The 16,278-nt window shown below is 56.1% G+C and overlaps 1 protein-coding gene across 3 annotated transcripts; it reads left to right on the top strand.

The window, feature by feature from the left end:
* The first annotated feature begins 3,744 nt into the window (after positions 1-3,744).
* On the top strand, positions 3,745-16,278 carry FNDC4 (fibronectin type III domain containing 4). Of its 3 annotated transcripts, none has more exons than XM_037392601.1 (6): positions 3,745-3,975; positions 9,202-9,317; positions 9,844-10,048; positions 10,967-11,056; positions 12,339-12,472; positions 14,523-16,278. In XM_037392601.1, the coding sequence occupies exons 1-6, from the start codon at positions 3,903-3,905 to the stop codon at positions 14,553-14,555; spliced, it is 651 nt and encodes a 216-aa protein (XP_037248498.1). In that variant the 5' UTR covers positions 3,745-3,902; the 3' UTR covers positions 14,556-16,278. The 3 variants fall into 3 exon arrangements, with proteins under 3 accessions (XP_037248498.1, XP_037248497.1, XP_037248499.1); XM_037392600.1 differs by having other exon boundaries at positions 14,520-16,278; XM_037392602.1 differs by lacking the exon at positions 14,523-16,278 and adding an exon at positions 11,633-11,720 and having other exon boundaries at positions 12,339-12,466.

Genomic DNA, 16,278 nt, shown 5'->3' with positions numbered 1-16,278 from the left:
TTTAATGATGGGACTAACCACTTGTATGCTTTTAACCAATTAGTATCTGTATAGCAGCATGTGAACAGTGTATGAAAACAATAGAATTAATGTGACGTGTGTATGAATATTAAAATTGTATATAAGCTTGCAGAAACTTAAGTAAAGGGGCTTCAACTAGGACCATATTGATATGTCGTTGAGTCCATGATTTTTGCTCCTGCAAGACTCACCTTTGTCCTAGCCACTGTTGACTGCAGCAACAATGAAGCTCAGCATGGGAAGGAGGTAATCTCCTGATCTATCCAGAGCACCTGAAAAACAGCACTGAACAACCTAGACAGGGCCAAAACACCACCCGATATGCCATACTGATGCCACTGTATAGCTACTACCATATATGCATTTATGTCAAAGTATTCTGTCAAGGGAAGGTTGCTGGCTCAGCAAAAGGCCTTAACCTTTTGATCTGTCCCAGACTATGTTGAAAGACTTTTGCCATATAAGGGACAAGATGTCTAAACTCCCAAATTACCAAACTCTGATTTAGTGTTTAACTGTACATTAAACAAATCTGTGCACAAAGTTTAGGCCAAGCTGACTCTCTAAAGTTGTTAAAAGTGACAAATGAAGGGATTTTTAATCAAGGGAGTCAGCCTTGGGAAAGATGGGAAACAAAGAATGGATGGTGAAAAGAACATCAATAAGTTATGCAGGAAGAAGCCTCTGAGTGAGGAAGTTCTGGCCACAAAAGGAGACGAGTTGATAATGTGCTGCAACCCACAGAAAGATGGTTGAAAGTAGGACAAAGGTAACTGTGGCCGTAGGAGACCGTGACCTCCGACTCAAATAGCCCCCTCCCCGTCTGCCAAAAGAGGGCAAACCCCCACTTGGGGAGCGTGAGTAGTCAGTAAAAAACTTCGGTAGTGCTGTCTGAGGATGCGTACTAGTTTGCATTAGAAGTGAGAAACTTGTAACCAAACCTGTACGTGAATGAAAATGAATGTGAAACACACTATGAGTGTGCAAGTGCTCTGCTGTATATAATGCATACCCTTGAGTAACTTGGTGAGCACACTTGGAGGAAACATTCCCCCGTGCTCTCAGCACTGTAATAAAGAATGTCCATCTTCTCAAACTTCAAATCAAGGCTTAGAGGGTTTTTCCCTGTGACCGACTTGACAGTATCAATACAGCTGCAAAGTTAACCTAGGTTCTGCCAGGCTTCAGTTTCCACTTGGCTGGAATTTGTCCCTTGCACACTGATACTGCAGATTAAATTCTTCCCATGGCAACAGCACTACCCTGATCTTCCATAGCTCCCCCCAAAGCACAGACCAGTTCTCCTATAACTAGGAAAGATCTTCTAAAGAGACCGGGAAGGAATTTCAGGGGCCCTAGTGCATTGAAGTATGCATGCATGTGCCCACAAGTGCACACACAAGCACACATACACATCAATGTACCTTTGAGGCAGGCTGACCACATCCAGGCCTTGGTCTAGTTGCTATGAAGCTCCAGCTGTGCTCCATAGCCAGGACAACACAGGCGGCAGCAAAGGACATCAGCTGGACAGCGAGGAGCCTCAGGAGTCCCCAAGTCTGCCCAAAGTCACAGCTAGGCTGAGCCATCTTAGCAGCCCCTTGGAACCAAGGGAGCTCATAGATTCCCACTTGGCTTGACTCCTCATTCTAGTCCCTCTTGCCCACAGAATACGGTACCTTACTGCCTGTAAGGCAGTAGAGGATGGTTTGGGTCCAATTCCTTGCCTGGTGCTGCAGCAGCAAGCACCAATACCTAGCACTGAAGCCTCCAGCAACTTCAACAGCCCCAGGCTTCTCTCTGGTCTTCCAGCAGCCCCGATGTCTTGCTTTTGCCTTCTGCTGAGCAGCTCTGGCAGCCTTCCATGCTGTGCTGTGTCCTGTCATGCCATGCCATGCTGCACTATGCCATCCCTTGCTGTGTTGTTTTGTGCCCTGCCATGCCACATCTTAAGGCCCTGTCCTGCAGCGCTGTGCCCTGCTGTACCGTGATATGCCCAGTGGCCTGTGCTGTGCCATGCCATATCATGCCACACACCACCACACTCTTCCCTCCTGCACCATGTCACACCGTGCTGTGCCCTTCTGTACCATACCACGCCATATCATCCCCTGCCATGCTGAGCTATCTGTGCTATGCAATGACGGGCCATGCCATGCCCTCCCCCTCCCCTGCTGTGCCTGGCTATGCCCTGCTGTGCCATGCTTTGCTGTGCATGTCAAGCCATGCTGTGCTCAGCCTTGGCAGTTCTTGGTCATAGTGCCCCAGCAGCTCTGCATGCCTGTCAGTTTGCCCCCAGCAGCAAAGTGCTAAAGGGCAGGGAAGGTCCCACAAGTAAAACCCATTTTGCCCAGCATCCTGCAGTCCCATGCCATACCTGTTTGGTCAGACTGAAGGCAAGAAGGGGCACCTGAACATAGGCATTTACAGTTAACCACTGCCTGTGGGCTGCAGTGCAGCGCGGCTGGCCCTGCAGAAAGGACTGCGCCTAAGCCTGAGGGAGCAACAGCCTAGACTATGACAGGAGAGGATGGAGTTACCTCCCCAATAGCCAGCATCCCACAAATTAGTGAAGATTGCTCTCAGCAATACTGCAAAGTGTCACTGCTTCTAGCAGGTGAGCAAGAGCCCGTGGTTGGGTGTAGCTCTGCAGCACGGTGGGGCGGAAGGGAGGCTGTCCCAATCATCAGATATTCAGTGCCATAATGCAGGTGCATCTCCAACTGTGCACCTGGCAAGAACCCTGAGCCCAGGCACAACCCCTGGGGAGCAAGCAGAGCTCTGCTGCGGCCAGCTCTTGCCAAAGGCCCGGATAAGCTCCTGGGTGGCCACGGGTCAGGGGAATTTTGCAAGCGTAAACTCGTTAATTGATGACAACACACACAAGCAGGGACCATTAGAGCTGCACTGCAAGGATCAGGTTGGTGAGCAATCGCTCTGCATCCGCAGCTCCATGGGTCAAGGTTTTGGCCAGCACCACCTCCACCTATGCTAAATGGGTCCATGCTACAGTGTCCACATCAAGGAGCAATGAAACCCGGGGAGGATGGGACAGGTTTCTCCCATGTGCCTTTTAGGAGCCTCCTGCAGCAGAACCAAGAGGTGCGCAAGAACCCTGTGCAGGGTACGAAGGTGACTGAGGGCCCCCTCGGCCTGTCACAGCCGTGTGCAGGAGCCTGGGCAGGGGCTGCGTGGGACGGCCCTGCCCTCCGCCACGAAGCCTTCTGCTGTGAGCACCGCAAGGTGACAGCCAGCGTTGGCCCTGCCCGAGGCCCGCCTGGCACAGAAGCCCTCCAGTATCCTGGAGACTGACGCTGTCGTCGTGCGCAGTGGCCGGCCACCCTTCCACGCGCGGGTGCCATCGCTGCCGCCAGCCCCCGCAGGACACCCGAGGGAGCGCCGGGCAGCCTGAGCCAACACCCGCGGGGCGGGAGCGTGCGACGCGCCACACCGGGACCGGGCGAGGGGGGCGGCTGAGCCGGGCACGACGCGTGAGCACAGTGCGTGGGGAGAGCCGGCACCGGCGGGGGCGCGGCATGCGGTGGGGCACCCGTGCTTACCGGGGGAGGGCACCGAGAGCAGCGCCGGCGGCTGCGGGGGTACGGCAGGGTGGGGCGGGGCCGGGTACGGCTCGGGGGCGGCACCGGGGCAGGTGGGAGGCGGCGCCGGAGCCGCTGCGGTGCCGCTCGGGGGGCGGAGCAGGGCGGAGCGGGGCCGGGGGAGGGCCGGGCGGCCGTTCCACCACACACCCCCCGCCCCGGGCGCTGCGGCCGGGGCTCGGCCCCGCTCCGTCCCGCGGCGCAGGGAGCCGGGCCGGTGCCAGGGCTGCCGCCCGGGCCGGGGCCGCAGTCCGGGGGCGCCCCTGCGCCGGCCCCGCCGCCATGTCCCGCTTCTCGGCGTTCCTCAACCCCGTCCTGCTGCTCTTCAGCTGCGACCTCTGCCTCGTGCGAGCCAGTAAGTGCGGCCAGGCCGGGACCGGGGGCCGCGGTGGCCCTGCTCGCTGCCGCGGGGCCCGGCGGGTCGGCCCGCGCTGCTGCCTGCGGCGGGACCGGGCGAGGGCGCGGGGCCGGCTCTCCCCAGGCGAGGGGGCGGCGTGCCCCGCCGTGCGCCGGCCTCTTCTGCGGGCCGGGCCTCCCCCGCCGGCCGCTCCCGCCGGCCTCGCCCCGTCCCCGGCGCGGCCTCGGCCGCTGCGACCTGGGGCCCGGCCCGGCCTCCTCGGGCCCCCGGGCACCCCCCGGGGGCTGCGCCCGGCCCCCAGGCCGGCCGTGCCGCGGGACGGGGTGCCACCGTCTGGCCGTGGCTGCCGGCCGCGGAGGGCTCCCGGCTCTCCCGGGGGCACGGGCAGCCGCCCGCTTGTGCCTCCCGCCTGTGCCCTCCTTGCGCCCTCGCGGGGGGCGGCCCCCCGCTCCCGGCCTTGCCCCCCAGCAGTGAGCAGCGAGTCCTGAGAGAGTCGATGCCGCTGGGCAGGGATGCTCCCGGGCTGCGGGCTGGGCTGCAGGGGGACGCTGCCTGCCTGCCTTGCTTGCGCTGGGCTGGTGTCTGCTGAGATGCCGAGGTCTGTGGGCACGCAGGGCGCCGCCGTCCTTTCTTCCCTTGACTCGTCCGCATGGCCCTGTGTCAGCGGCAGCCTCCTGCTGTCTTACTTGGCCCTTGTCAGGTTCCCGATTAAGCCGAATTGCGATTATCAGACATTTTCTGCCGTGTTTTGGGTCTCCTTGCAAAACAGATGCTCCGGGGCTTAAAGGGTTCGGGAAGAAATGCAGTCAGGGTTGTTAAAAAGGGGCCACTTATTTTTAGCTGTGCGGCCTGGTGCTTACTTCCCTGCTGCAGGGATAAGTTGGGCAAACATCTGGGTGCCCTTGAGCAGCGGTCCCAAGGGCACAGGCCGATGTGCAGGTGGGGTCCCCTCCCCCAGAGTCACAGCAGGGTGGGGAGGGTGCCAGCGGGGCTGTGCCCTGTCCCTATGCGGCACCACATCTGCCAGCATCGCTGGTGAAGCGCACCTGCCTGGCCTCTTCTCTAACCTGGGAAGCCAGGCTGCGTGGCAGATATAGCCCAGTGCTTGGCTTCCCCACCTCGGGCTGCAACGCTGCTGGCTCCAGCACTCAGGACCAACCCTTCCCACCCCTTCAGCAGGCCTGAAAGGAACGTGCTGCTGTACTGGCAGGACAAAAGGGTGCGCCAGGCCTTGAGTAAGTGATTGCTTTCTGTGGTGGTGCTTGTGTCTTGACATGGCTTTAATAAAAAGTGAAGCTGGATAACTTACAAATGATGCAGAACCATTAGTGATTAATGCATTGGGCAGAGCTTAGCTGTGGCATGCTTTTCCCCAGAGAGTCCAGCAGGGTGTTGGAGCATCTTGGCTTTGCAGGAATGTTTTTAGTAGTTGGCTTCAGAGAGTACATTTTTTTGGAGCCCTTGCACTCACAGATCTTTATGGTGACAGCTCTGGCATGAAACCACTCTGACCTCAGCGGCAGAGCAGGCTGGAGAATGTTATGCTTAACGTGGGGATCATACGCGAAGCTGTCTATGGTGTGAGCTGTTCTTTGAAGGTCTTGCAGTAACAACTTCCAGTGAGGTCTCCTTTGGAATATCCTTGGGATTAAACATTGCCCTGTGTTTCTAGGGTGAACTTCTCTGGTTTTGACTTCTGAAACTTCTTGTCTTGTCTCTTTCTGCTAGGTGTGCAAATCCCATGTGCCCAGAAACATATTTGCTCCAGTTTGCTGAACTGCAAACTGACCAGTCATTTTTCCAACGAAGAGCTAAAGCCTGGACACCTTCAGGTCTCGCTGTCACACAGGTTCAGGTCTGCTTGCCTGGAGCTGCACAAAGTGTGTTTACGATGCATGAGGTCTGAAGCACTGACTAGCCACGCGCACTGTGCTCTTGCCCTCTCTTCTCTCCATTTGTGAAATGTCTCCAGGTGTAACAGCAGATCATGCTGGCTTTGGGTGTATGTCTTTGCAGTCTGTTACCGGGGTGGTATCCCCCCAGGGATGCCCTTCCATTGCCAGTGAGTGAAGGTCCCTGCACAGGGCCTGTGTAAGCTCTGGCTAAGTACAGTTGAAGCAATACCGTCAAGCCCTGTGCAGACCCAGCAGCATGGCTTGTGGATCAGTGCATTGCCCTTGTTCTCAAATCATAGAGTGACTCAGCCTCAGGGCCATGTCTCAGCATCCTCTGCCTGAAAACATGGGCTGGGCCAGGCTGGGGTCCCTGCAGAAGCCTAGAAAATTCTTTTGCAGAGCAAGGAGCCTGCTACAAGCTCCCTCCACAGACTCTGTGTTGCAGAGATGTCAGACCCTGCCGACCCTCCTTTAATTTCCTCACGTACACTTAAAGGTCGGAAAGTCCAGGTATCCCCTTTGGGCATGTTCAGACCTCTTCTCGCTCGGATAGCTGTAAAAAGCTACCTGATTTATTACTGTAGATGTATCCTGTGAAGCACCAGGTCCTCTTCTTGTCCTGAGGCTAGCTGGCACCATCTGGTCACGTCCATAGCACTAGGCTGATGAGTTCCAAAGCGGGGAGCACATCTGCTACCTACTAGGAATGGTTCGTGGCTCATGCTAACTCCTGAGCTGTGCCCAGGAGTGGTTTGGGCACACACTGGCTGGTTCAGACCAGAGCAGTTCCCGGGACCAGTCTCCACCACTGGATTCCCAGGCTGTTCCTGACCTCACTGCATTTGCTGACATAGTGGTAGCCTTAGGCAGTTGTTCTTCTTATGCCTGAAGGCTAACAAAAACATTGCAGCCCTTCCTCCCCACACACTTTGAAATGCTTCTGCCTGGGACAGTGCAAGGCCGTGGTTATTTGCTAGCTGATGGGGTGGTGTCTACAGCTCAACTGTTGGTTGTGCAACTAACTTGCACACTGGCCATGGCAGTAGTGGAAAACCAGACTGCATCTGCTGGGGGCTCAGCTCCTGGGTGTGCAGTATACATGTGCCCCAGTCAGTGGCCAGGTCTGGGGCTGGAGCTTTATTCAGCCCATTTTGCTCTTGGCTTGTGGGAGACCAGGGTGTGCAGATAAGGACATGGCTCAAAGACCCGCTTTCACAGGTTAGAGTGATGAACCAGTTTCCCACTGGCAAAACTCTAAGGAGACACATTCTTAATAGGATAAAGGATGTTCAGCGTACCTTTGAATACTTTCTAGTTGTCTAGCTTCTGTTCTGAAAGAGAAGGTGCAGCATCCTGTGATGTCCTTGTTCATGCTGTCTCCAGTGACTTTTATCTCCTGGTGATGCGGCAGGCTTCTGCTGAGGACACACTCAGCTCCAGTGTCTCTCTGAGAATGTATTTCCTGGGCTCTGTGGGTGACCCTTCCATCTGTCTTTATTGCCTCTGGCAAACCACAGCCCTGCATTTCTCAGAGTGGGAATCACAGCCTTTTCCTGGTTTGATCTGGACCTGGGAATATTCAAATGTGAATGCACGCATTTAAATAGCTGACCTACAGAAATTACCTTTCCCTGTCACTCTGACAGTGGTGGTTGGTAGTGTTAGAGTTGTCTTTTTGACTTGTTCTTGGGTGCCCTCTGGGGCTCTTTCTATTTGTATAAATCACAGCATCGAACTTGTGCTACACAGGTAGCCTGTAGCAGGACGCTGTCTTGTTTACAGGGAGAGAGGACACATGAACAACAGCCTCAGCGTCTGTCTTCACGCTCTTCTGTGTCTAATTTCCAGTCAAGATTTGGCTTTGTATGCAGATCTGTGTACCTGTGTAGTTTCCTGCCATGTTCTTAGTGCTGTGAAGTCTCAAAATGGTGATGATGCAGACCATGGGTCAGTCAAGCCAGCTTTCTGAAGGATAGCAATGGCTGAGTGTTGCTGCCAGCTTTGCAGCCGATGGCATTTCACTGCTGGGGAAGTCAGCTCTGCGTTCCACGTTGGGTTTTCCTCCCCGCTCTAGAGCAAGGAGTAATGCCAGGCAGATTGAGATGGCCAGATTGAGTTGCATAGTGTGTTTATTCCAAGCTGCCCCATTTTTCTGTCACAGTTGATATATAAATACTGTGTCTGGGCTGCTTCCTACACAGCTCTGGGTGGTGTGCCAGGCATTTATGATGTGCATATCCACGGGGCAGCCCCACAGCTTAGAGGAGCCTGATTTTACCATCACAGTCTTGGTTGAAGAATTGCATTAATGTAGGATGTGTTTGCACTTTCTGAACCCTACAGAAACATGGGACTTCCCTACCAAGAATCTACTCTGTGCCCAGGCTGAGCAGGAGCATGTCATGCCAGGCAGCTCTGCTACTGCTAGTGCTGGAGCTGAATGAAGTAAACTTTCCAACAGATGAACATCTGAGCAGCAGTGAAGGTCCCTCAGATCTGCAAGCAGATGCCCTTGTGAAGAACTGGTCTGAATGTCATTCTCCTCTCTGATAGCAGGGTCTCTGCAGTGCTCTGAGACAGGCTGCAGAGACTTTTCATGTGATTCTGAGCTTCAGGGACTGGTTAAATTGCCATGACAGTCTCTAACTCTTAATTCTTTTTTTTTGCTCATGACAGGCTTTCATGCATTTCCCATTTCAATGTCTGCAAGGTAGAAGGAGCCTGCTGGGGCCCCTTCATGTCTTTAGCTGGGTCTGGCAGCCTGGGCACGTGGTCAGCATTGCTAATGCCTTTTACGTGGAACATGTATTATGAGCAATGGGCTATGTCTGCCGCTGCAAGCAAGCCCTTTAGAGAAGAGCCCGGCAGATGCCTTGCAAGCTTGTCCTCCCTCCCTGCTATAGGACACTGCAGAGGGTGAGGTGTGCAGTGAGCACATTTCTCACCAACAGCCAGGCAGGGAGGAGTCCTGGCCGGTGAGCAAAGACTGCCAAAGCCATGGGATAGCTGTGCAGGCAGGGAGTAGCTCTGTGCCTGCACACCTGCCCCCACACACAGTGGGCAGCTGCCCACTAGCCCAGCAAGCACCATGCTGTCACATATGTGTTGCTGCTGGTGGGGGCTCAGCCTTGTGCACCTGCTCTGCCACTCCTCTCCTGGGGACAGATTCACTGGAGAAGCTGTTCCCTGTAGCCCTGCCCAACGTGCTGCCATGGGCAGATGTTGGAGAGGGTCCCCATCGTGGTGTGCAGGGGTGAGTGCCTGTTCTGAGACATCTTCTTTTGCCTCTTTCCTGTGCCTTGCCTCGGTCCGTCCCTGGCTCACCCAGACAGGCCACCATCCCCTGTCAACGTGACCGTGACGCAGCTGAAGGCAAACTCTGCCACCGTCTCCTGGGACGTCCCAGAAGGAGACGTGGTCATCGGCTATGCCATCCTACAGCAGGTACCCAGGCTCTGTCCCCAGGGGGCTCGGGACCTCTTTCACTGATTGCCAGTATGCTCCTATGTCAGCCCTTTTGCTGCAGTTGGGAGCTCCTCTGGCACCTGCCTGAGGACATCTCTGCTGTTGAGCTGCCCTTGCCAGGGTGCCCTGTCTGAGCCATCCATTCTGGTGGGAGGCAACGGAGCATGGGCTGTACTGGGGGTAGCTGTCCCTCCAGTGGCTTCCCTGCGATTTGTCTGGATAAGGATGGTGCTTTAACCATGGCATAACCCTTCTTTGCTTGCCTTGCTCTGCCTTCACAGCCCCAGATATGATGGTGGCTTCTCCAGGGAGGCGCCTGGCTCTCAGGCCACACAGGGATGCTGCATAGCAAAGTGCTGGCCAGCCTGGCCCACCCCAGGGGTGGATGATTGCCTGGGAAGGGAGGAGTAAGGGGAGAGTGCCCAGCACAGCCCTGCAGACAGGGGCCTGTGCCTGGTGCGGCTGGGAACAGCCTCCTGGGGATGACAACTCTTCACTCTGGCAGCGGCAAGATGGACAGATGCAGCGCTTCATCCGGGAGGTGAACACAACCAACCGGGCCTGCGTACTGTGGGACTTGGCAGAGGATGCCGATTACATCATCCAGGTGCAGAGCATCGGCCTGTATGGAGAAAGCCAGGCCAGCAAGCGTGTCCACTTCCGGACCCTGAAGGAGACCGACCGCCTCCCTTCCAACAGCTCCAACCAAGGTGAGGCAGCTCCTTCCAGCTTGCCTGGGTGCTGCTGGTGGGACCATATCTGAAGGTCTCCACAGCACACAGGCAGGGATCCAGCAGCCAGTGAGAAAGGCGCTGCCTTGAGCAGCAGGCTGCTTGGGACGCACAGGCTCATAACAGGCTGCTGTTGTGTCCACTACGGCCATGATGATGTCCCCAAGCCCCAGTTTACAGCCCTCCTGTCACCGGTCCTGGCACCCTATTCAGCTAAACAGGCTGTGGCCAGGACAACTGCTGTGGCCTGCTCAGCTGCTGCCCATAGGAAGCAGATGTTGAACAGGCTCTCAGATCTCCCATCCTGCAAGCTATCAAAGGACAAATGACAGAGCCCCCCAGCCTCTTTTCCGACTCATATCCATGCTGTGCCTTCTTGCCTTGGGGTTGCCTACATACTGCTCCATGAGGAAGAGATGATCCAAGAATCCAAGAGCAATGATGCCCAGAGGGTGTCAGCTGGGCACAGGGGTCTGTCTCCAGCACTAGCCATAAGAGGGGGACTTGAGAAGAGTGTAACAGGGCAAGCAAATGGCTTACTTACCTCAGAACTTTTGTGTTCAGCTCAGGGCCTTCCTAACTTGCCCTGGTTTCCTACATAGGAAGTAACTTCAGTGATTCCTCCCATGCATTGTGCAGTCCCTACTTGAACCCAAACAAGCAGTTAGAATCCCTGACTGCCTTTGGTGGTGAGGATGGCTTATCTGATGTGGGAAAGCCACAGGCCGCATGTCTTCTCCAGAGCCCAGATGTCATCCCACACCCATCCTTGTTTGGGAGAGGTGGGTCTCTCTTCTCTGGAGCTCCTTCTGAGATCCTCAGGTGTTGCTGGTCCTGAAGTAGGTTCTGGTGGGAGGGTATCTGCTGCCAGCCCTGCCTGGGTTCTCTTCTCTGCAGGTGACATCACCATGGAAGGGCTGGACAAAGACAGGCAGCTGCAAACGGGCGAGATCATCATCATCGTGGCTGTGCTGCTTATGTGGGCAGGTGAGTGCCACAAGCAACGTTCCAGCAGGCTGGGGCAGTGGTGCAATCCAGGGTCCATGAAGAAGATGGGGTTGAAAGAGTGCAGAGGCGTATTAGTATGTGTCTGGCATCCTTTCCTGTAAGTCCATTGAGTCTTTGTAGGAGCTCAAGCCAGTGGGGTAAAAGGAGCAACCACAGCCACTGCTCAGCAGTAGTGGCCTGAAGCGTGTGGGCTGGCCAGCCTGGCTGCTGTGCTGGAAGAGGAGGAGACAGTGTGGGACCCAAGGAATACAGAGTTACAGGGTGGGAGCATCCCAGCTGATGTTAACTGATGTGTAACTTGGTCCTTAGCTAGCTTGTCCGACATGCGGTAACATTGCTGCAAGGCCGGTAGTAGCTGTGTAAGATGGGTGATTCGCTCCTGTACGGCACCTGATTAAAGCCAGTGCTCTAGCAAACAACATGTTGCCTGGGAGCAAGGAAAACCTAGGAGGTAAGTCAGCTCCTGACTGGCCCCATGCAGCTGCTGTGAATGGCAAGTCATTTGTCCCCTACTCCCTTCCTGGTAAATGTGGATTTTCTAGTGGTACCTTGCAGGAATTGCTCCTTGCCCTGGCCTTGACCACTTTTCTAGTGCACCGGAAGAAAAGACAAGATGTCTGCTGCTAGCTTATGCTTTGTGCAGGTTGGTGTGTCAGAATGCCAGCAGGGAGAAGTCAGGTCCAGTCTGTGGGTGGCTGTGATAACGCACTGTGGTTGGAACGGGTCCAACACATCTAATGATTACGGTTCCAAGCACTGCTCCAGAGTCCTGCATCCAGGGTCCCAAGGTGTAGGATGTGTGCTGCGTGAGATGGGTGCCGTAAATCCATGACAGAGTGGCTGACCCCACAGTCAGTTGGCAAGACAGGACAAAGCCAAGGGCTAGCTTTTGTGAGGGTCACAAGCACTGGGCCAAAACCCCACTCAGCTGCTTGTGGACCTCAAGGGCTGTCCCTCTGTGAGTGCTTCAACATCTGCCTTTGGCCTCAGAGCCCTGAGCTGTAGGCACCAAGCACCTCACGTGTGCCCTGATGGCCTTAGCTGCATCCATGCCTTGTCTGCCCAAGGAGACTGGCCTGGCCACACATGCAGAGGTGCCTGAGGTGGTCCAGGCTGACACAGGTGGAGTGTGTGGGTGGCCTGCACCCCAGTGTGCCCTGGGCCTGACTGCTGTCCAGCTGGGATGCTGTGGGGAGGGAAAACAGGGGCAGACAGCATGCAGACAGCATGAAGGAGTCCTTCATCCCCTGTCTTTCTGCAGCGGTGATCGCCCTCTTCTGCAGACAGTATGACATCATCAAGGACAACGACTCCAACAACAACAAGGAAAAGACAAAGCCGTCCTCGGAGCACAGCACGCCAGAGCGACCCAGCGGAGGGCTGCTGCGGAGCAAGGTGAGTGGGGAGGGCTGGCAGGAGGGATGGCATGTGATGTCTGCTGTGCCTTGCTGCCTGGACGGTTCTGGCTCTCTCCAGAAATAGAAACATCCCAACTCATGCCCTCTCCCTAAAAAATGAGGGAGTTTAGAGTGCAGTAAGCCCTGGTCTCTCTGGGGCAGTGTGTGTGCCCCATGGATGATTGCAGGAGGAACACTGGAAGAGACAGCAGGATGTATCAGCTGAGGTGGCTCCCACATTGTGGGGTGGTGCCTGTCCTGTCACTGTAACGGCCCCTTTACCATGTCCCTCCAAGGCTGCACAGCTTTTCATCCCATACACAGATCTAGCTCCTGCCAGTTTAGGCAGGAGGTGGTCAGGCTGGGCAGCTGTTCTTGTAGTTGCTGCACTGGTCCATGGCTGCCTTTGCTCAGGCCTGCTCCAGGCCATCACTACACAAGTTGTTCATGGGAAGGACCCCAGAGCCCCTTCTCCACCCTAACAAAGGTACTGTGCTGAGCTGTGGATGGGAGGGAGCAGTACTTTCATCTCGCTCTTTCCTCAGCACCTGACACATCTCCCTTTTTTACTTGACAAAGACAGTAATTTATAACAGTGATGCACATGCTCTAACAGGACCTTGCATTAGGTTTTTCCCTTGTGTCTCTTCTGCCTCCTCTATCCATAGTGGGAACTCACTCTGTTGCCTCATTGCCCCTCTGCTTCCACATCTTGGTTTCCAGTGGATGTCAGGAGCAGAAACTTCCTATCGGGACTTCAAGGCCCCAGTTCTCCAGATTTTCCAGCTTCTTGATTACTCCTTGCCAAAAAGATCCCTCTTGGATCCCTGCTCCAAACTGACCCTGCTCATACTGGGCTGCAAAGGCAGGTGCGAAGGCCTGTTCCTGCTGCTTGTGAAGTTCGCCTGTACAGGGCTGATGCACCTCAGCTTGGTTTTTTTGCATTCACCATACTTTTGGCATCCTTGAAGGTGACAGCACTGCATTCTTGCAGTCCTTAATTACAAAGCTGGGAACGAGGCATAGGAAAGAAAAAGTTCTGCATTTGCTTCCCCTCCTGGCTTCAGGGCCAAGCTGCTGTAAAGTAGCAGGCAATGGTGCAGCTCTTCATCTGAGCCCTGTTATAAAGCGTGGTCACGGGAACACTCGCCTCCTGTGCCCTGCTTCAGTGTGCACGTGCCTTGCTCCAGTGTGAAAGGGCTGAGCTACAAAACAGATGTGCAGCAACCAGAACCCCTGCCCTTCTTTCCCAGCACCTTCTCTGAATTCACATATCTGCTGTGCTCTTCAGTGAGCACGTTGCTTTTAGTTAAAGTGCCTGCTTGTGCTTGCAATGGTTTTAAAGAAAAATTCACCTTGCCACCTGCAGCCTTTAGTTCCCTTGGCACGCTCCGGAGCTGTCATGAGGGGCATGGCAGTGAGATGTGCCTGGCACTCAGCAGGCCTTTTCTGTCCCTCCATGCTGATCATTCTGTGCTTTCTGGGTTCTCTGCCCCATGGCAGACATTCTCCTACCCCCTCACTTATCTTTTGTGTTCTGACCCTGCACCTACCTCCTGTGCAAGGGCATCAGGCGTAGCATGGCTACCTCTGGAAGTCATCACCTATCTGCAAGCCCTGGAGGCTGAAGAGTATGGGGGGGGGGGGGGGGGCGCTGGTTCACCCAGGAGCACTGAGGCACAGCAGTGGGCAGAAAGGCTTCCTGGGGAGGTGACTGGTTGAAGGGATTCACCTGGAGAGAGGCACCCAGGCGATGCAGCCGAGCTAGCTACCTGAACCTTTGTGGCAGGAGACTGCATCCATGCGAAATGCTGGGGGTGTGGGGTTAGCTCACTTGGTCTTCTGAGGGAGATGTTGAAGCCAGGTCTCTGCTGCAGCTTGCCCATACCTCAGCTCAGGGCAGAGGGCTCAGCTGCAGCTGGCAGCCGTTTTTGCAGAGGAGGACTGCTGGTCGTGGTACCTGCCGTGGGAGGCTGGGGGCTCTGCATCCCAGGGGACTTAACAAAACAAGGCCTTAAAGCAGTTGGTTTTTTTTTCTCTCATAGAAGAAGTCTCCCTCGGTCAATATAATCGAGGTGTAAGTGCAGCGCCAGCTCTGTGTCTGCGGTCCTGGGCGTCCTGCCAGAGCCAAAGCAGGCCTTGGAAGAGGAGGCAGCACCGGGTGCCCAGCCTGGAATTCTGCATGCGAAGATCCGCGTATCAGAACTTACGCTTTCCCGAGGGCACCTGTCCAGGGATATGCATGGAGCCGGCTCCCAGCCGTGCATGCAGTGCGTGGCCCTGCCCATCCCACATGCCTGGCCCTGCTCCCCTGCCACTGTGGACCACGGAGCTGAGAAAGGGTGGGGGGGGCACACCACCAGCACAGGGGGGCAAGTCTAGGGGAGCAGAGAGGCTGGTGCGCTGGCTTGTGGGGAGGCAATGTCCCTATGCGCTGGCTTGGCCAAAGGCCTGGGTACAACCACATGGTACCCGCCGCCTGCCCGGCAGCCAGCTCGGGGCAGACCTTGCTCCCAGCCGCTGGTGTCTGGGCTCAGAGGGCTGCCTGCAGGGGGTGGGAGCTGCTCCCCTTCTGGCCCTGAGACTGAGGGGATGGGGCAGTGCAGGCATTTGCCCCAGTGCTGCCAGGGAAGTCACAGCCAGGTGGTAAGAGGGTTTACCTGTGGGGCCGGGCCCAGTGAGCACAGCTGGAGTGGATCCCTGCTGCATAAGGGGGCTCTGCTGCACCCCGTCCTGGCCATGCAGGGGCTTCAAGGCCTCTCTCTGCTGCAGGGGACAAAGACACAAGTGAGCATGAGGATCTAGTGCTGCCGCGGTGTCTAGCCCGCCTGCAGAGCATGCAGCTGGGGCAGGGAGTGCTGGCTGGAGCTGTTTTATGGGCTAGCGTGAGCCCCCCAGAGCTATGGGAGCACGCGGTGCCAGGGCATGGCTGTGGCTTTGCCATTTCCATAGTAGGGCTCAGTCCTGACACATTCAAGCTGTTTGTGGGGGAGCTGCTGTGAGCACCCTGCAGGCAGCGCGATGCCTGTGCTGCCTCGAGGAGATGATGGGGTGAGGCCCAACAGGGTCTCGGTGGGCTCAGCAGGATGTGGGCTGCAGAGCTCATCACTGCTCTGGGGACAACCCTAGCTTCAATAGCAGCACATCCCACTCCTGGCTCCTTCTGTCTTGCGGGGATGTGGTCACTGCTGGTGCTCCCACTCCTGGAGCTAGTCCCATGGCCTGCACCAGGTTGGCTGATGTAGCACAGACCTGTTGGAAAAAGGCTGGTCCTGAATGCTTAGAGCTGGTGGACCACTGGCTCGCTGTTTCGTGCCCAGTCCACCTGCTCGTGTCACTGACCACCCTGGGGCTGGTGAAGTAGCGGTGCCTGGACTGTGCTTGTTTGCTCCCCAGAGCCTGCAGGCAGAGATCTCTCGCTGGGCATCTGCAGTGCTCGGTGTCCGAGGCTGAGGCCAGGCCCAGGCATGCCCTCTTGCCAGCGGCAGGGGGAAGGGGGTGATGTGAGGAGGCTTTCTGCTGCAGAGATGGCAGCTGGTGCCCTGGCTGCTGCTCTCTCTCCGTGCTCTGCTCTGCAGCCTGTCACTGAGCTAGGATGCTGGCTCTGCAGCCCTGGACTCAAGCAATCACAGGATCTAGCGTCTTCCAGGAATAAACCTCCCAGTAAAAAGCACTTTCAGGACTCATCCTTCCAGGTGCTGCTCAGCTCCTGCTGCAGGACTAGGTAGGGAAGGGACAGAACAAGTGACTCCCTGTGGCAGGGTCTTTTCAATAAAAGCATCCTGGCTCAAAGGCAGAACTGTC

The sequence above is a fragment of the Falco rusticolus genome, chromosome 6, assembly GCF_015220075.1.
Source record: "Falco rusticolus isolate bFalRus1 chromosome 6, bFalRus1.pri, whole genome shotgun sequence".
Classification (NCBI taxonomy): Eukaryota; Metazoa; Chordata; class Aves; order Falconiformes; family Falconidae; genus Falco; species Falco rusticolus.
This window is presented reverse-complemented; position numbering and strand designations above follow the sequence as displayed.